The 22064-nt window shown below is 39.9% G+C and overlaps 1 protein-coding gene across 1 annotated transcript in view; it reads right to left on the reverse strand.

Annotated features, from left to right (window-relative positions):
• AFAP1L1 (actin filament associated protein 1 like 1) overlaps positions 1-22064 on the reverse strand; it is a 52618-nt gene that overhangs the window by 19076 nt on the left and 11478 nt on the right. Inside the window, exons 2-3 of the mRNA XM_075209619.1 lie at positions 1713-1841; positions 665-748 (exon numbers count right to left, since the gene is read on the reverse strand). Of these exons, the coding sequence (XP_075065720.1) occupies positions 665-748; positions 1713-1841 (213 nt within the window). The remainder of the gene's footprint in view (positions 1-664; positions 749-1712; positions 1842-22064) is intronic.

Here is a 22064-nt window from a genome sequence, read left to right on the forward strand (position 1 = left end):
ATGCAGTTTTCACCATATATTATTGTACTGTCCCTAGTTTGTGAGACTCTGATACTAATTTAACTATTGTTTATCTCATTCATAACTTTCAACTAAGCTCCTACCCACCACATTATATTCTGTATGTTATGAGAAGTTGTTTTAGAAGATCTTCTCAACTGTGGAACTCCTCACAAATGCATTGGTGCCTGAGTAGGTCTTTTACAGATACTTGATCATTAGATTATTTTTATAGCTGGTTTGTATTATTTTATGTTTACAAACTCGTTGCATACAGGGTACTACACTTTTTTTGTTTATCCTCAATGAAATTTTTTTTTTTTTTATCTCCACGCCAAACCATATTGGTACCATTAAAACCTAGAATAATTATATGTAATTGCTTTGTGGGTAAAATCTTTAAAATCACTTTTTAATTCCTCTTCCCAGAGTTACAGTGAAATGGCCATATTTCTATTTTTTTTTGCAACTAGAATATTTTATCTGCACGTCAGAATAACTGTATGGAAATGGTCTTATCAACTCATTTCCACATAAATGTAAAACAACTTAATTGATAAGTTTTCACAGTCGACCATTATATGAGAGAAATTCAGCTTCACTCTCACAGTCATAAATAGAAACCTAATGACATCTATTGGCCCAATCAACTGAGAGAACATACCGAACTCCTCAAAGAGAGACTCCACAAAACTGGTGCCATTGTGATATGCGGCAGTGTTCATATACTGAAAATCCAGGTCATCTCCTAGAAAACCAAAAAGAGAATATATGTTACTAGATTGGACAGAGGAAGACAAAACTTACACTTGTCTCCACTAGAGGGCAGCAATATAAAACAAATGACTGATTCCTAATTTGTAATGTAATCTAATTTGCAATTCAGAATGACTGTTTTACTGATAGTCTAATTCTATACAGATATCTCTGCTACATTGGTCACTGTTGTAGCATTTGTATGAGGAGTGGATATTCCCTAGGTCTGCAGGACACTGGTCTATCCTGGTTCTCGCCCTACCTATAGCATCACACTGTCACAGTTTACTTCTCTAGATCCGCTTCTTCTGTCAGTTGTAATACCACAAGGCTCAGGTCCATGGAGACACATTGTGCCGATGTTATGGCAGAACTCTCTGCTCATTTTTTTCTCGCACGCCATAGGGGTGCCCAGAAAAATAAGCAGAGATTCCTACCGTAAAGGCTGCCAAAAGGTCATACTTGCCAACTCTCCCGGAATGTCCGGGAGACTCCCGCGTTTTGCGAGAGTCTCCCGGACTCCCGGGTAAGTGTGGAAATCTCCCGAATTCTGCCCACTTCACTAGGAAGTGCCCCACTTCCTAGTGAAGTGGGCAGAATTAGGTCCCAAACGCTGCGATTCCCGGTGAATCGCGCGCGGCATGACGTCACAGGGGGGTGGGGCCAAAATGCTGTGATTTTTGGCGCCCCGACCCCCTCCACTGGCAGGCTCCCGGAAGAGAGCAGAAGAAAGTACATACATACATAACCATAGCAATAATTAGATATTGTAATTATCTAGTATAGTTTAAAAAACTAAATCAAAATGTCTCATTGGTTGCTATGGGTTGATTTTTCGGTCATTTTCCCCACTGTATTACAGCATGTACATCACTGAACATTTGCATGGAGAATAGAGACTGAGGACAAAAAAAACCACGGTGTTACTCATCATTTGTGTACCAAATTCCTCTTACCAGGAGGTGGCTGCAGTTGGCGCAAGATGCTGCATACAGCACTCTGTTTCTCTCTAGTGGTGGCACTCAGCAACTCGTGGTCTAGAAGCTTCAGTAGAACATTCAGTTCTGGCAGTAGCTGGTCTAGAACTGAGATAAAGAAATAACATTCTAGATTACTAGAAGAAAAGGTATAGGATGAATGGTTACTCAAGAGGGATAACACACCTGCAGCAAAGTCTTAAGAGGAAATTGAGCAAGTGAGTAGTTTATTGGCCCATATCAAAAAGTGATATTGTTTTGGGAAATTTAACAAGAACACTGACTGGCAACAGAAAATGCCCTATGCAAAAATTAACGAATGGATGAATACTTTCCTATGTTTGAAATTTCCAAAGGACATAATGCACCTTCGGTGTGGAGGGAGGCGCTTATTTTTAAACATTCTACTTTATTCCTTCCAAAGTTAAAAAGTCAGGTGAAAGGCTGATAAGAGGCACAATTCTTGGGCCTAAAACAAGTCTGGTAACTACTACCTATGTGCCTCTTTTTTACATAATGTCATTTATATTCTAGGAGCAATTGTCGTTTTATAAACAGCCTTCAGGTTGTATTAGGACATGTGCGCACAACTCAGCAAACCTGAACATAAATATCAATGCACTAAGAGCAGAAATAAGAAGGGAATTCCCAAATATTCATTTTTTTAAAGGGGACATAAAAATAACATACTATAACCGCTTTCTGAACACCCACCTCAACAGGTACTGGGGCAATGCCTGGATCTGTGGTAAGGTCACATAGTTTAGGGCAGGAACTCTGCTCACTTTGCACTAAATTTACATAATCCTTAATTTATGTATTAAATGTTTATTTTGTATGATCTGAATATGTAACTAGGGGTTCAGCAAGACATTTACTATTTCAATCTATTTAATTAATATAGATGGGATGCAGTGGTGAAAGACTATTGAATGCTATGGGGATTGGAGTGGGGAGCGATTTAAATAAAATTAAAATCCAGGGCCAATTGTTCTTTACAAAATGTGCTGTACAGTACAGTAACCAATCAGATATGTGCTCACATTACTGAACTTTTATGCAACAGTTGAAAACCAATTGCTTATTGGTTACTATGGGTTACTGCACAATGGCACTAAAAAAATAGCCACCAGTGCTGTGTTATATTTTGGCACTATGCAAATTAAAGCACAATACCAAATCATAACACAACCGCTGTTCCCAAGGAGCCGAATTCTATTCTCCAGACATTTCACACTGAAAATTCCTCTGTGGTTGTAGAACATCTACAGTCCAGGCATCACCTGTAGCTTACTGCTAACATTTATGACTCATAGGAACACTGGAGGTACCATGTGTAGAACCCCAAGTTCTGTGCTAGTCGGGGAAGCAAGAAAATAAAATCCTTTAGTTTTCAATAAAGTAAAAGATCATGAAGAGTATGTATGTGTGAGGCCTGCGCCTATCTTGGGAGCATAAGAGGCAGGTGGAATGTGTGCAATGTGAAGAGGGTCTGAAGTAGCAGAGAAGTAACATGGAGACAGTCTGTGCTCTTTATCTCAGCTGTTTACAAAGGCAGAACATCAAGGCTGGGGATAAGTCATATGACTAATACCACAAACAGGCGACAGACAGCTCACACACAATCCAAGTAAAAAAGTGGATTGAATGTTAAGGTTATCGGCTTCAAATGCCAATGCAGACCTCGGTTGCCATGTGATATAAAAATGGAGACAATGATAAATCAGTGTGATAACATATTGGGACCAATTCAACCGATGAAAATCTTCGCGCCACTTCTTTTTCTCCACTTTTTTTGCGGTATCTTGACCACAAAAAAATACCTTTAAAATGATATATCTGTTGGTCCAGGTCTAGTAAAGTAAATATTGAAATTCTTTCACAGTCCTTCATAACCAACTTGAGTTTCTATATAGCATCAAGGCATCTTCATTTAAATGGAATTCTTTTCTGTGCATTTTGCATGTAAATCAATATGTACCTGGCATATTACTTGGTGTAAATAGTCGCAATTCATAATATAATTATTAATTAATAATAATAATTAATAATTCCATCTGACTGTAGATCCACATTATGGCATAGTATGCTAACCAACATGAATTAATCACTCACTGGAACAGTGATCCCATAGTGAGGGGTGCCCAATGTCACCTTGAAAAGCTTTTGATAACTAGTCTCATGTAATCAACACACTTCAGCTATTTAGCATGGATGAAGGGCAATTATCAACATATTAAACACCCACTATACAAACAGTCCCTGGGATCACACCAGGTCTGACAAACAATGCTGGGAAGGAAAAAAATAAAATAAAAAGGATTAAGGCCCCAAAAATTTTCAACGTCAACAAGCAAAACAGAAGCCGGCAATGTACAGGGTGCAGGCCCCTGGAGATAGCAATGCAAATCAATTTGCTGAAAGCTTTTTTTCCTTCCCACACCGCTCCCTCTTTTATTCCTTCTATCTCTATTTCCTTCCAAACTTCTCATGATTGTGTCCCTGTGTAAGCCATTCTTTCATTCATTCTGTCTGTGAATATTGGGAATATGCAGTCTCCCATTCCTGCTGTGCATGTCATGTGACTACTTCCTTAGGGCTCTGCCATTAACACAAGGTCAATTTCCTTCATTTGTATTCACAGTACTTCATTTTGTTTCAATGCTGGGTCACTAATTTCAAATATGTACACAGCAAATATTATATTACACTGCAAATCAAACCGCATAAGTTGAATTAGTGGACTTATTTTATTAGTTGTGAAAGTATTGGGACAGACCTGGCTAACCTGAGGCGTTGTGAAACTACAAACCCCAGCATGCTTGCCAGTAGATAGCTGGCAGGGTATGCAGGGACTTGTAGTTTCACAACATCTGTAGTGCCACAGGTTGGTGGGGCTTGCATTATAAGAATATGACTAAAAAAATAAATAAAAAACAAAACTAAAAGAGGATTATATACTGCACCATTTTTAGATTAAAATGTTGCCGATTGGTAGATGCATCATTTAATCAACAAAATGGTGATTATTTGGGCTAAAAATGCTACTAATGAAGTGCAGTACATCTCACAACTTAGGAGTAAATCCAGATTAAAGGTACAAATGTGCACCTTACAAAAACATGTAGCACTGCACGCAGAGCAGTTTAAATGTATGGTTGAGAGGGGGCATGATTTTCCACCAGTGCAACTATAATGGGCTAGTAGAGCACTGCACAGCCAGGGAACATCACACGTAGAGTCTTACATGCCAAAGTCTCAGAATGTGAATGCCCTTGTTCACCACCTCTGACTTTAGGGCATACTTGCCAACTCTCCCGGACTCCCGAAATTTGGGTCGGTCTCACGGACTCCCGGGAGAGCTGGCTAATCTCCCGCATTCTAATAGTGTTTTCGCAAAATGACGCGATTAGCAGCGAAATGTGTCATTTTGGCCCCGCCCCTGTGGACAAAACGAGATTTTTGGCGCGGGGGAATCGCGCCCTCTCCCGTTCTCAAATCACACCCATCTCCCGGAAAGGACTTCGCAAAAGTAGGTAAGTATGCTTTAGGGTATGTGCACCAGTCTCTAATTGGCCACTGCCAATAGTAAATTAGAACACACCACACACCCTCAGGCGTCATAACATTAGTCACCACTGAGACCACTCCACAACCTGAAGATGATGAGCACCTGTGAGGACCATTGGCCCTGGTTGTTGGGGTCCTTTCTACTTCCACTATCTCACTCCTATGGAAGTAACACATCAACAAGCTGGAGATTAATATAAAAGGGTGCTTTGATCCTAGTCAAAACACCTTCTAAAAATGTTTAGATCAAAAGGAGAATAGGTCCAAACCCCAGAAGTGCTACTGTAGCAGAAATTGCTGAAAAAGTTAATGCTGGATATGATAGAAAGGTGTCAGAACACTCAGTGCATCGCCGCTTGCTGTGTATGGAGCTGCGTAGCCGCAGACAGGTCAGAGTGCCCATGCCGACGCCTGTCCAAAGCCAAAAGTACCTACAATGACAATCTGAGCGCAAGAACTGGACAATGGAAAAAGGTGGCCTGGTCTGAAAGACCATGTTTTCTTTTACATCATGTGGATGGCCGTGTGCGTAATTTACACGAAAAGAAATAGCACCAGGAAGCACTATAGGAAGAAGGCAAGCCGGCGGAGGCATGGTGATGCTCTCGGCAATGTTCTGCTGGGCAACCTTGGGTCCTGGCATTCAAGTGGATTTTATTTTGACGTGTACCACCTGCCTAACCAATGTTGCAGACCAAGTACACCCCTTCATGGCAATGGTATTCCCCGATGACAGTGGCCTCTTTCAGCAGGATAACGCTCCCTGCCACACTGCAAAAATTGTTCAGAAATGGTTTGAGAAACATGACAGAGTTCAAGGTGTTGACTTAGCCACCAAAAACCCCAGATCTCAATCCGTTAGAGCATCTGTGGGATGTGCTGGTAAAACAAGTTTGAGCCATGGAGTCCCCACCTCACACCTTAGAAGACTTAAAGGATTTGCTGCCAACGTCTTAATCCAGATACCACAGGACACCTTCAGAGGTCTTGTGGAGGCCATGCCTCGATGAGTCAGAGCCGTTTTGGCAGCACAAGCACAGCCTACACAATATTAGGCACGTGGTTTTAATGTTGTGGCTGATCAGTGCATATACACACAAACACACACATACCAATTTTTCTTTTTTCCTTAAACGGAAATACTACATTGAGGTACATTTTATAAAAACAGGCGCAGAGAGAAAAGGTGGCGTTACCTGAAGCTATCGATTAGATTTGAGGTTTTCTTAATGCAGTTTACAAAATGAAATCCAAGCCTAATCAGTTGCTATGGGTAACACCAAGTTTTATCTCAACCAGTTTTCAGAGATTTTGCTTACAGAAAGTAAGTTGCGAGCAGGTTCCTCTTACTTCTTCTTTTGTTAACACCCAGTCTTGTTGGATAAATATTAATTCCCAATTTTAAAGCTGATGTATTGTGGTGCTATAGTAATAAATGTTTATAAAGAAATTGGCTGTTTTAGCCAATTGCCTACAGTAGACCACATTCCTACTTGGCATGTTATTCTGCACTTTAATGGACAGCAGATGTGATTGTAATACAATATCCTCATGTGCTATAGTCTGTGCACAAGAGTGTTTTACAATTCGTATTATCATTTCCCTTTAAAACAATGGGCAAACACAAGCAAGCACACGCCTAGGGGCTCACGTCATGTATGTTGATTGCCTGAAACATTCAATTTTGTAGTATAACAGAGTGTGACATAACCATGGGTGACCCAATCTGGGTCATTCTCCACATTTGCCACTGTGCTGGATGAAAACGGAGCATCTCACCCCCACCTTACAACCACTGCCCTTCCTGCCACCTCCTGATGTAAACACATCAGCAACTAATGTATATCTATCTATGCAGCCCTTCTGTTTCCTTTTAGCTCATTCCAGCCAAATGAAACATTGGCTGCAGCCGAACTCAGCACATATCACAGAAGGGGGTCACCAAAATTTACTCTAGACTTGAACTGACAAAGATAGTCAGATTTATCAATGAAAAGGTTTCCTCCCCTTGAAACAGGAAAAGTGGTCGCAAGAGAAGCTGTCGGACAGAGTTGCCAGTCTGTGAGAGCTTGCCAAACACATGGCCACAGCTTCCTTACATTACACTGAAAATTGGGACAAGCAAGAAGTTTGCTCAAACCGTATAGGTTATGCTGTCCGGAACAGGTAGCAAAACGAGCATGATAAGTAATGACCCCATTCAAACAGATCAGATCACTTGCGTATATCTGGTCTGTAGGTGACTTCTAACGGCACGTGTGGTCATCTGTCAACCGCATTGTGACACAGCTGCTCAGGCTGAGCATTGATCGGTCACTAAAGTTAGTCCTTCTGAGTGCGGTCAAATTGTATTGGGATTCTCTCAGACGATGCTTGATTCATGGCACAGTATGGGCCTGTGTATGGTCGGCTTTACATCTATTGGGTGAACAATGGAGTGTAAAAGGAGCGTAAATTCCAGCATTCAAACATCCTGATTTTCAAATTCCAATCTTGTCTAAGGATAACCAATATATACCAGCACCCTAAAGATCAGTATTATAGTTTACTTGTAAGGCACCATAAAACTCTGCAGACAGTTCCAGATTAAAATTTCATGGGGCCCTAGGCAAGATACTGGTTTGGGCCACCCTCGTATCTGCTGTGTCCGTATCATCATACTACCATTAAAAATATAGGCTCCAACTTGGCAGTATAAATCAACAGACATCCAGTCCCCCACCCTCAAAATTCAGGCCCCGCTTTCTTCTAAATAGAATTGCCTTAGAGACAAAAATACCAGTCAAGCACAGCTGATGGAGAAGGTGCAGATATGAAACAATGAAAAGAGAGGGATCTTATCATGAGAGCACCTGGTGTAATATCAGGCTATTACCAGCAGTAATGATATTTTTGTTTCTGAAAATTATGCATGTAAATTACATGTTTAAAAAATCATTAGCAGGTGATAGACTTTTCAGTACACTGTAAAGAGGTCTCTTGACATATTAACATACCTCCCAGTCCCAATTTGTTGGGCTCTGTCCTGCCATCCCCATCGGTACAGTTTTGTCCCTCGAGTGGGAAATTTGGGAGCTTTGCCTCATTCACAGCTGCTTTGTATGGCAATGGTGACGGATGCAACGTGCCACTGGTGCGCACTGCAATGAATGGTGTCTGGAGTGGAGGAGAGTATGAGCACACTAGGTACACCCTTGGGGGTATGGCCATGTGGCAACTCCCCTGATGCCAGATACCCAAATGTTAGAGATATGTGTTGACCATCCAACATGAACCATTTCACCTGCTAGTAAACGCCATACTTGCCAACTCTCCCGGAATGCCTGGGAGACTCCCGCATTTTGCGAGAGTCTCAAGGACTCCTGGGAGAGTGTGGCAATCTCCCGGAGCTGCCCACTTCCTAGTGAAGTGGGCAGAATTAGGTCCCAATCGCTGCGATTCCCGGTGAATCGCGGCGTTTGGCCCGCCCCCCCACTGTCAAATGACGCATTTGCATCATTACGTCACAGGGCAGGTCCAAAATGATGCACATTTTGGAGCCCCGCCCACCTCCCCCGGCAGGCTCCCGGAAACCAACTTTCTAAAGTTGGTAAGTATGGTAAACGCTTTCACGTATTTTCCTACTGCATTAGCTTGAAGTGCCCACAAAAGGCCAAAGGAATGATTTGTGGGTCTGTGACGATGTCCAAAGTAATTCTATGACCGGAGAATTCATCAAATGATGAAAAAAAAATATTTCACACAATTTCCACATACAAGCATATATGACATAGTACATTGCTGATTGCAGCGGGGAGGCAGAATAAATTGTGAATCAGTTTATCTTATATGGCCCCCATCTGTCATATTGATAGCAGGACCAGAGGAAAGAGTACTGTGCAATTATCTTTTTTGGGCCCCTAAATTATTTATTTCAGACTCATGTATACCCTATGTGCACCTCATCAGCCTATTGTTTGTTTGTAAAACGAATACTTTAAGAGATTTTGCAAACAGAATCTTTTTCTGTCATCTAACCGTATGCAACAATTTGTCTGGTGCTCTGTAAACAATAATAATTACACACAGGTCGTCCTACACTACACGATTCGCACACTTGCCAAATTGTAATAGTTTACTATAGACGTTCAAGTAGAACACAGTACAGCAAACAATGCTTCACCAGCTCATGATCTTATCACATAATAAAGTAACTCCAAGCTCACGTTAGGTGCCCCATGCAGTAATAAAGTTATGGTAGTCTATTTCTAATAATACTGTTAAATTTAGATAAAGGTGAATTCTAGGAAAATCAAGCATCAGGGAGTTATGTTGAGTCAAATGTAAGCGCAATAAGTGTTTATTACAAGTTGCATATGCGCAGTAGACTAATCTACATCTCAGTTTGCTTTCAGACTGAGCTGAGCAGTATTTTAGGAGAAACACTGAAAAATATTTAATGGAAAGGTCTTAAATGGGTAGAAACTCAGACTATAATGTAACGTTTACACTTTTGCACAGTGCAAGTCGTAAGATTTCTGCACTTTTACTTTGCGATAGTTGCACACAAGTGAGGGTGGACCTTGATAAGAGCTGGGCGGACCATCTGGTTGCACAGATGCAAAAATCAATTTGCTGGGTGAGCATTGCTAATTAACTTGCTTTTTGTTATATATTTCTGGCTTCATTCTGCACCTTTCAACAAAGTCTTCATATTATCGGATAAGTGGTTAGCACTTCTGCCTCACAGCACTGGGGTCATGAGTTCAATTCCCGACCATGGCCTTATCTGTGGGGAGTTTGTATGTTCTCCCTGTGTTTGCGTGAGTTTCCTCTGGGTGCTCCGGTTTCCTCCCACACTCCAAAGACATACTGGTAGGTTAATTGGCTGCTATCAAATTGACCCTAGTCTCTCTCTGTCTGTGTCTGTATGTATATTAGGGGATTTAGACTGTAAGCTCCAGTGGGGCAGGGATTGATGTGAGTGAGTTCTCTGTACAGCGCTGCAGAATCAGTGGCGCTATATAAATAGATGATAATGATGATGATGATGATGATGATATCAGGCAGAGTTGTTCATAGGATGCAACTGTATGCAAATGTAAAGAGGACAGTAGAGTTGCACTGAGATCACCTACACATTACCTCAAATTTACAATATAACAAATCAATGTAGTGCTCTACATAAAAGCAAACCAGTTGAAGTGTAGTATGATATCTTCACCACTAACTGCCAATAAGATATATATTAGCAAAGCCCGCTACACAATTTATATATATTACACGAGGAAAGCAATGGTGTGTAAAGTTGTACCATATGCAAAAGAGATTACTTCGATTTTTCAATCATCACCCATGCTGCAAATAAAAAGTACAACATGACACAGTGATGAGAGGATGGAAGAGCACAGCAGCGGAATGGAGTTTAGGCAGCAGCATGGGGCCACAGCAGTCACTGGACGGATTAAACATTTCCTGCTGGCAAGGAGTTCACTTACTTTACTGTAAGATCAGATTACCCTGCAGGGAAAACAGACTCCTTTTGAAGTCCTTTGTTTGCAAAGGAGCAGATTAATAGGCACAGATAGCCAGGCCCCTGAGCATAAGATAAAACAGCAAACAGGTCTTAAGTGCTATAGAGCAGAACACACTAACTTGTCTGGGAAGAATTTACACTGCTGTACTAGTACATGTAATATTATGGAGCAGTACTAAAGCAGGTCAAGTCCTGCTCACTTTACCTGTATGACATTGTATTAAATAAACGCGGTATGCCGATGACAGTTAGTGACCAAGATCATAGTCATTATAAGAAATCAAGTTGTCTGGATTACTCAGTAGATTCTAAAAAGTATGACACACAACAGTTTTCTCAATAGCTTTCCTCGTATCAAATCGGAAATGTGGTCTATATTTGTAAGATTTTATTTTTAGGTTCAGGGTGTCCCCTTTCCTGAAAATTGTACAACTATAGCACTTACTGCTTCCTGCACATTTTAATTGACTAAGTGGTTATAAGAGACAGTTCAAGAGAATGACAGTGACAAGCCTGAACGCTGAATTGGGTGTTATTGACTTCTGCAAGACCAATAAGGGCTTCTGGATATTACCAATTTAGAGACTGGGTTATTTATTAGATATAGAGGTTGACCTAACTCAAAAATACTTGAAAATTTATTCTGTGTTGTTTCTTATGTTTTTTAGTAAAGAGATCAAATTATTGAATAAATTAAAGATATGTTGATTTCTAAGTCATATCCCTCAGTGATGTTTATTAAAAGTATATTATTTACTAAACATGCTGATACTTTTTTGCAACTTCTATGGCTCTTTATAGTGCAGACTAGAACAAGCTGTCCTCAAATACAGAAACCAAAGCAGGCTGAAACAGATCTGTCTGCAGGTCCCGTATCACCAGACACCCGTCCTCTAGATGCCCACCCAGTGTGAGGGACATCAACCCACAAGGCTGCCCTGTAAATGGTATTTTCTAGAAGTCACTTCTACGTTTGGAGAGGCGTGTCTGAATGCGATTCCCCATGGAGCATTGTCTGAAAGTGTCTTAATTGCTACTACTGTCAGTCACTGTCACCTGTACGCACCACATTCAGCCCTGTAGCGTCACACACACGCACGTCCTCACACACTGGCCAAGAACCATCACATGACATGGCAGACATTTGGTCAGTCTGTGCCACTGGATTTGAGAACCAATGGTTTAGGAATTCTGTTTTTTTTTTTGCAACCTTCTCAATATATATATATATATATATTCACCACAAACAGGAATACAGTAATCAGCACCTGCAAGTTCTAAAACATTAAAAAACATTTGTCTTGTAACAAAACAAAATAAATTACTAAATAAGATTTACTATTTTATAACAAATTACATTACAACATCCAGTTCTATTTGGTTTCATGGAACATATGAAAACAAGGTATATCTTGTATGTTGATTATAACATTCCTTTAATGCTCCTGAACGGCAAGTTGTTTTGGATATGTGACCTCACTTGGATATCAGTAAATATGGCCTGTTGAGGAACTTTATAAGAGCAACATATCTAGATCAATTGTACTTAAGGCACAGGTTGCAGTCCAGTAACAATAATCGGATTCGACGCCCGAAACAAATGGCAACACATAGTGCATGTAAGAATGACAGGGTTGGTAAGGGACATGTTCAGAACAAAAGCTCCAGTCTTACTGAAGAGGATGTGCATCCTTCACCCTCACAGACAAATTGTAGACCTCTGAGCTCATTCCAGAATGTGTGTGTCAGTCACTTTATACTATAATTAGCAGGGCAGGCACACTGTATGCAGCCACTCCACCAGCCTACAGTGACCCAGTCACCTTTACAAGGTTAGAAATGCTCTCCAGATGTCAACAGCGAAACCAGACTGAATGTGGGAGTGTTTACATTTTCATGATAATCAACAAATGTGTGATAATGCAGCCAGCAGTTGTTTCAACACATGGTGAAAAGAAGCAACATGTAATCTAATGAATACTGAAGAAAGACACATGGGTTACAACACAGCCCCAGATGCAGGTGGTGGGGTGTAGATTTGCTTTGAAAAAATGAATACAAAAAACTCACATCAGTCACTGAATATTTTAAGAATATGTAGTATTAAAATTTTACTGCATTTAGAAAAAATGCTATTTTCTAAGAATGAAGTAGTTTTTAATCATTTTGCTCTTGTAATTGCATCCTCAGATGGTGTTACTGGAATAAGCATTGCAGGGGTACAATTACCGCTAAGACACTTGTTAAATAGATATAGACAGTACCCTGTGTTTGGCCCGAACAGTTGACCTATGTGATACCTGAAATTCTCAAATGGTGTATTTGAACAAATAAAAAAATGTTACTGCTAGTAATAAGTGATCATAACAGTGAATATAGCAGAGGTTGTCACACAGTTTCACATATTCTTGCTGTACAAGATCTGGGGGGTAACTGTATCAACCTGAGAGTTGTCCGGCGAGTATGAAAAGTGGAGATGTTGCCTATAGCAACCAATCAGATTCTAGCTATCATTTTGTACAATGTACTAAATTAAGGATAGCTAGAATCTGATTGGTTTTTCAAACACGCCGGAAAACTCTCAGTTTGATACATTTACCTCTTAATGTAAAATGTTACTTCTTGCGAGTGCCAGTCAGCACTGACAATATGCTTACACTGCACAGTCCACTAATTCTGCATGGCTATTTGTGCTAAATGGGCATATCAGCCTGGCTGTCCAGTGTATCTAAAAGGCTTAAAGAAAATTAATCTGAAAATTTACAAGAAAGCTGTGAGTGGGCATTATGTTTAGCTCATAGAAAGAGGGGAGTTAATCGAGTGAGAGAGGAGGGGGATTAATGGAGTGCTCATACCCCTCAGGCACAGATAATGATATCTCTCTTTAAGACATAAAAGAGGACTGTTTTCTAGGCTTGTGGGTCAAACTTTTATGTTTCTCTCATGTGCAGACTTATGTCATGCTTGTGGTTGAGAGATGTGTAAACAAATATTAAAAGGCCTCTTTTAGAGCAGTGCAAGAGTCTTATCAGCCTGGGACCAAATCCACCTGCCCCCGCAGAGGTCTAAGTTCACAGTCATACTCTCCACTCATGTTTCCCAGAATTCTTCACAGCTCTATGTATACACAAAGCCTTTCCGTCCCATCCTTGCAAGACTCATTGGGGTCACAGAGCAGCCTACTCTGATAGCAAAGGGTTTGTGACAGAAAGGGCTGGTGCTACCACTCGTCTATAGGATCAAGGCTTAGGGGTACATAAGTTCCCCCATGTTGTCCCAATACAAAGCAGCGCCCAGCAGCTCCTTACCTGCGACACTCCTATCTGCTTCTTTTCCATATCATTGATAGGCTGATATTTACTTGAATAGTCAATAATGTATTTAAAAGGTAGAGGAGAGGGACATGAAACCCAGGGACTCTTGCCCTTGAGCCCCTTCTTCACCAGAAGCTCAGTTGGAACATCCTTATATCCAAGCTCCAAAATTACCTTCCCCCTCACAGACAACAGAAACTAGAGATAGGTCTACGATTCAATGGCCTAACTGCACGCAGCAATGAAGAACTTGCCTCCATCCATTTAGATGCGTCAACCTATTAAAGAGTGAAAGAACAGTCATCATTATCAGCTATTTATATAGCGCCACTAATTCCGCAGCGCTGTACAGAGGACTCACTCACATCAGTCCCTGCCCCATTGGAGCTTACAGTCTAAATTCCCTAACATACACACACACACACTAGGGTCAATGTGATAGCAGCCGGGAGCACCCGGAGGAAACCCACGCAAACAGGAGGCAGAACATACAAACTCCACACAGATAAGGCCATGGTCAGGAATTGAACTCATGCCCTCAGTGCTGTGAGGCAGAAGTGCTAAGCCACAGTGCTGCCCCAGTCATGATGACATGGTAGACCTAGCCAAACCACAGTATGGCATGGTAGAAACACTAAAGTTGGCATCACATGTGCAGATCTCAGACAGATTGTATGTAATTGAACAAATTGGTCTGATATTGCGAGGCCAGCAAAGTTATTTAAATTCTGATTGCACTGAACAATCTGATCACGGACCAGCAAACAGGAAAATGCCCTCTTAGAATGAGCCAAGCAACCCAATCTCTACAATAACTGCATCTTTTTTCTCACCAAAATGACCACAGATTCAACCAAATCTGCCTGTAATTTCTTAATGGAATTACAAACATCTGGGAAGAAAAACCCAAGTGTCCCAATTTATCCCATTACAATCATATTTTTGTCATAGATGTTTTTACTTCAAATACAGAATTTAGAATCCTGGTACACCTTAAACACAGGTACTCATGTATCCAACCTGCCCTCTGTTCACCACGTGGAGAGTAGAGACTGAAATTAGCTTGAAAAAATACATAATCATGTCGTATTAATAAATAATGGATGAGAAACAATGAAAGTAGTTTCAACTATTATATTCCATCTATAGTCCATCCCAGGATTTCATACAGTCATTGAAGACAATAAAATAGGGATGTAGTCATTTTCTTTTAATCACCCAGTTAAATGAATCAGACAGTATAGTAACCAATTAGATTGTGACATTACAATGTATTTTCCAAGCAACAAAACTTTGCACCAACGGTGCCATAAAAGGGGGGTGATAGCGGGATCTGTCCAGCAGCAGGTGGAAAGTACTGCAGTGAGGATCATCAAAGTCACTCTTACATCACATAGAAAATAGAAATGGTGCATGAAATTCAATCCTTACTTCGCTCCAGACATGAACGACAGGTCAGCTTTTTTAGAGAGACAATGGTAATGAAATGGTTTCTGCTACTAAAGTAAAATACATGGTTTGCAGAAGAGCCCAAGGGAATGTGAGGAGCAATGTAAAGTTTATTTTGATCTATAAACACTGAGAACATCAGGCTTCCTCTCTGATGGCCACAGACTCTTGAATGGAGACAAACCGACAGACACAAAAACATCACAAGGAATGAAAATAATAAATAAACCAACAGAGTGAGTTCACACTAATGAAAGGGGCTTTAGTTTCAGACATTGTAAATCCATACTCACTTAAGGAATGATTAACCCTGAACATGACTTATCTATCTGCAGATCTTCCTCAGTCACAGCAGGTATTTAACAACCTTTATTTCTCAAGTGTTATCATTACCAGTAACAACTGCAGGCAGAGGGGGCAGTTTGAATGTTGGTCTCCCTGCAGCACCATAGTGATGATTGACAGTTTACTATTTCAATTATGATGAAGTTTGACTTGCTCTCTAAAGCATGTCTGTTAAACTAAAAATAAAATGGGAACTCCACATTTCACTTTAAATTGACATCCCCACTTGATAAAAGCATGATCTTCAAATTATTATTCATTCTGAGAAAAAGCACATATGCAAGCTGTTTTTGACATATCTACTTGTCTATTGAAGAATTCAGCCAACCTGTATCAAGTGAGTTTGGAATGATTCTAATATGGGCTCTCATATTCCCCTCCCCTTCCTATTCACTAGAATGGAATTTGGTAGGCAGCAGGGAGTACGGGTTTAATTTAAGAGAAATATATATATATATATATATATATATATATATATATATATATATGTACTATAACACCCTCTCTGGTGGTGTTGTTGACACCTCCCAGTGACTGAGTGTGTGGCCTGGCACTAGGACCCAGAGGAGACACACTGGGAATGTTGCTTAGCAACATCAGGCTGGTATGAGAGGATCAGAACCAGACAGAGAGGGAGAGCCAGGGACCCAGGACAGATGGGAGGAGGTACTTGGACCCCCCCTTATAATCTGGGGAGCTGGTCATTTACATCCATGCCAGGAGCTAGCCAGGGCTGAGAAGGAGGTGCACTACCTAAACCATGTACCTCAACACTACACACCAGGAAGCCAACTTTGGCCACACACAGTGGCCAAATTGGCTGAAAAATTGCCAATGGGTACCTTGGGCAGATTACCCGAATTACTTCTGCCACCAGTGCAGCTTGTCAGTATGATTGGAAGAGGACTGCGCACACAGGCTGACAGTGCTCATCTTCCAACCACATCTGCCACGCCTACACACTTACTGTCATATATTGCTGAGTAGTAAACAAATTTAGATTTTGTTTTTAACCCATAAGGTAGCAGAAACTAACAATATTATTTGCACATCATATTGTAACTTGAAGTGGATGTCATTTTAGAACATTTTGCAAATTGACTAATTATTCATGTAAAACACTTGATCCTTTAGTTTAGACTATAGTTAGATTGTGGCACAAACAATAACAGAAACAAAGCACTGTTGTTGCACACAGTTTCATAAACGAAGGACCCCAAGGCATTGTGAATCTAAGCACTAGGAAAAATATTATGGAAACATAAAAACATATCTAATTTTCAACTATACTGCAAAATATACATATAAGTTTATTTTACAGAAGAAATTGGGTTCATAAAAAAGGTATGAAAATAGCTTTGTAAAAACTCCATCTGAAACGCATGTCTGACATCACCTGAAATCTATGTACTCAGAGATAGACAGCATTTCTATACTTGCTGTCATTATAGCATAATCTATTCAACAAAATCTATAGTGACAGGATCACTGTGCAAATTGAGAACACACCGGCGGCTAAACTGGATGAACTTTGACCAACTGACTGGATTGCTTCTGGCCTTACCGGGTCACCTTGATGAGGTCAGGAGACCACAGCGTTGCAAGCACAGGCCAATAGCTGTCATCTTCGCACCCTACTCACCAACATGGCCAAAATAAGGAGTTTGATTGGATGATTATCAAGCATGTCAATCTTTTTCAAGTTACACTTGCTTTGTTACTTGGTTGTAATTTTGAGATGTGTGCGGCCAGCATTACTTTGTGTAATGGTATCATGGTGGTGAAGTCACCTTTATTATCTACAAACATGCAACTATACTTTTTTTTTTTTTTTTTTTAAAGCTTATGTAAATTTTTCTTTAGCCCCCAAATAATTATAATCTACTTATATGCACAGATTACACAAAGAAATACTATCTGGGCCAGTCAAAAAATTGTTTGCCTCTCCCTAGCACTAAAGTATTACAAGCATTGTGGCAAAAAAAATAAATCTATTTATGCAAATAGCCTAATATAACATTCAGCAACGTGACAACGTACAGTGCTATATAACTTACCTTTATGTTTCGGTTTCCTTTTTCTGGGACTGGACAATGTAGCAACAGACAATAAAAAATATTTTAGGCTAATTTTCAAAGGCTTGTAAACCCAGGCAGACCTAATCTATTCTTGGTCTATTTCAAACATTAAAAGGCAATTGTTTACATTGGTATTTTTGGTGTTTAATCAGCAGACAAAAGGTCAAAAAGCAAAACAAAAATCTACTTGACTTGTTACTTTATGTTCTCTGTTAATTTACTGAAGAAACCAAGCTGCTATTTAAATCTTTTAGATGCTGCTGAATTGGTCTTCCACCCCTCTCCTTTCACCATAATAAGATGTAACTTAGCAAATTAGAACGTAGAGGTTTACAAAGGTATATTAAAAGGTAAGTATTCGGAAACAAATGGATGGCACGATATGTACTACTCTATAATACACGGTCAATGTTATTCCAATTCTATTGCGTAGGAAGCCAACTTTGCACAAAGAATCCAAAGCAAAACAACAAGGGGGGTATGGGGTGTTATTTGCCATAAAATGGCTTAGTGCAATTCAATAACCATACTTTCATCAATTCTATTATTGAGACATCATAGGATTGCTTTTGTGTCAGGATTTGTCCCATTGCTCCTGGCTTTGCAAAGAAAGATAGAGGGCCTGATTCATTAAGTAAAGTTAAGCAAAAAAAAATATGAGTAACTTTGAACCTTGGTAAAGTCATGTTGTATTAGAGGGGGAGGTAAATTTTAAATGTCGGGACAGATTTATCATTGGAGTAGAGCATGTCCTAGATGAACTTTTAATGTCAGTGTAAAATAAAGCTATCAAGTATTTGCATTCTACATGAAAAACAGCCAGTATTTTCCTTATTAATAAACTATTCTGCACTCCTAGCGTTGCAACATAGTTTTGCCAAGGTTCAAAGATATTCAGGTTTTTTTGCTTTCCTTTACTCAATGAATCAGGCCCAGAGTCTATGTATGTGCTGTTGAACATGTAGATGGGGGTTGTTCACATTTTAATCCCTAATAAAAAACTGGAAAGTAATTAAAATCTCAAATATCTTTAGGGCTGATGAGCTTCTGAAACATGTATATTGTAAATGTTTGTAGCAGTGTTCTATAAAGCATATTGCATTTTAATTTTAGTTGTTCTTTATCCCTCTCCCCTCATAAGATGAATACTGCACCTCTACAATGAAATAACACAAGTCGCTTCTATGGAATAAACATCAATTAAACAGTGCATCAGGGGACACATACATTCAGCCATGTGACATCAGTAAGTACAATAAGTCATCTGATCAGTAAGAAAAAAAAAATACAATGATAGATTTCACAGGAGTGAATTGCAATTGTTATACAGAACAAATATCCTAATAAAAGACATAATCCAGTGTACATACTGACCCTTGTACTGTACCATAACCTCACACCATTTTGTTTCAGAATATTGTGTTGCCTGGTGACGGCGTGTTTTAACACAGAGGAAGAAATATTATTCTTAAATAGACAGTACTCAAAATAGGTGCAAGTGATATGTTTAGCATGTGTGCTCCTCCCTGCACTATGATAAATGACCCACCAAAGAATAAACAGGCAGACAGACATACACACATATAAACATAAGTAGAGACATCAATAGACACACGCATGCATGCACACAATATGAAGAGGCGCTCACAGCCTCCACCTGGGACGAGGGGGAAATGCTCTCTCAGAGGAAGGAAACGCTGTGAGGTCATTACATTGCCGGTCAATGTGAGCGATACCCAGGGGAGAGACACAGAAGAGGATATAACAGTATATGCAACTAGAAAAGTATTGGCAGACCTGTTCACAGCTTCAAGGTCCTGCAATACATGTGACGCACCATCCAGCTCTGAATTGTGGATGCATTAGAAATTCACCAGCTTCTTGTGACTCTCCAGATGGTAATGCATTAACTGGTTTCCATAGAACTTTGTGAGTTGTAGTTCAACAGGAGCAAGTTAGCAAGATCATAACACACTAGAATAAAGCCTCAACACGGAGGCATTCTGGGTATATCCAAATGTTTATGTGAAAGTATCAAAAAAAAGCATATATTTCTGCAATAGCAGCTGAAATATTGGATATTTGGCCAAATATAGCAGTATCTGACCCCAAAACAAGCCAGTTCATGTCTAAATATAATTTATAAAGGCATGGTAAATGTAGTTTAAAGATGACCTCTATCAGCATGTGTGCAACATCTTCCCAACAGGAAGCAATTATGTCATTCGGTCCAAGTGCCAAACGGGTGTAACATGTCAAATTTGGCCACCCACATGCGAGTCAAATGGGACGACTATTTTGCTCAGGGCCTGGTCTAATGGGCGGATTTGGTTAAAGCGTGGTTAGTTTCAGACAACCACAGCTGTTGTCAGCCAATCTTGTGGGCAATTATTACGTTTATTTTCTCCCAACGCTATGGACATCTCCCATGCAAATATAACCTGAAAATAATGTGACCAGTTATATTATAATCCCATTTTTCTGCTACATTTTTCCCTGCTAGTTTGTTTGTGAAACCCCATTTCAAACTCACTCAAGCAAGACCTTTAACCTGTCTATTTACTATAGTCTTTGTAGCAGATGACATGTATATGCAGCAATAGTTGTGAGCATGTACGGTTCACCTTCTCACGGTTCTAGAATGTGTCACTAGTGTCTTGCTGAAACCCCTTAGATATTCTATCTACCTATATAAAACTACACAGGCACAGAGGTCAATGTGGAGGTCAGCAGATGAGTTACTTTATCATTACCAGTATAATTGCTGTGACAATGTAACAGTAGGGACTCATCAAGATCAGATACCCATGAAATTGGACAAAAACTTACAACTGAAGTACTGGCCTACTCCTCAGCTTTTGTGAAGGGCAACAAGGAAGAGGATTTCAGTTTCACTCTATCACTGCAGATGATGCAACTCAGATTTATAGAATATCACAAGTGGATCATTTTAGATTTAAGGACTGTAACCAAGCACCAGAAACTGTAACTCTACAGTAAGAAACCTAACCAGTAATGCCGACTGCCAGGACATACATTAATATTTTTGAGAAGTGTGTGGCACGTATACTAAGCTTGTTACGTAGCCATTATGACCAAAGGTTTTGGCGAGAGTGGTCAGGATTTGTGGAAAGGTCACATAGGCTTCCACCCTTAGGTGGTAGAGTTACAGGGTGAGGACTTTGCTCGCTTTGTAGGTCATTGTTAGTTATTTTTATATTAATAGTTTATTATATACATTTTATAAGAATTTAGCTATGAACTTAATTTAAACTGAATAATTTCCATGTATTCTATACAAATGGGATACAGAGTTTGGATCTTGGAGTGCTCAGGCAGTGGGGTGGGGAGAGCAGGATTATGCACAGGAAAAAAAACAAAACAAAAAAAAAAAAAAAGTTTACCTTAGGAGAGCCAAATATGTCAATCAAACAATCTGGACCTTGTGACAACAGAATAATTACTGTGATTACTAGGAGCTGAACAGGGGCAGCAATGATTAGTTAATTTAAATAAAGGAGCTCACAGTTGCTTAAGCCATAGATGATTGAGAGAGATATATATATATATATATTCTAAATCTAAGTTTCAGACTGTGGATCTTTATATAGGATGTAAAAGGGGCTCTACCCACTCCATATTAATTACAGTAAAACAGCTGCACTTAAAGTAAACGGCAAAAATGGTCTATTAATTGCCTGCAAATCCCATACCCCCTGTGTCTCATCATCCTACCCGCCTGGGAGTATGGACAAAAGTGTGGAAATACAAGAATGTGTTGGCAGCTTAAGGGAAAAACAAATAAGAAGAAAAACTTAAAGCAATGGCAGATAACACAACACAGTGCTAGGTTTAGAGGCTAAGGGGATTGTACATGGCAGATACGGGTCCCCTAATTCAGCTGGTTTTGAGGGCTACTAAACTGAAATGCAAGTTTTCCTGTCTGAAACACTATGTGACATTTGTACACAAAAGGGAAATGGGTTACACTGGGGCCTTTGTGCAAATGATATCTGTGGACCTGTGGTCCTATTAAAGAGCCAGAGTCACATGTGATACC

This window comes from Mixophyes fleayi, chromosome 4, assembly GCF_038048845.1.
Source record: "Mixophyes fleayi isolate aMixFle1 chromosome 4, aMixFle1.hap1, whole genome shotgun sequence".
In the NCBI taxonomy this organism is placed as follows: Eukaryota; Metazoa; Chordata; class Amphibia; order Anura; family Limnodynastidae; genus Mixophyes; species Mixophyes fleayi.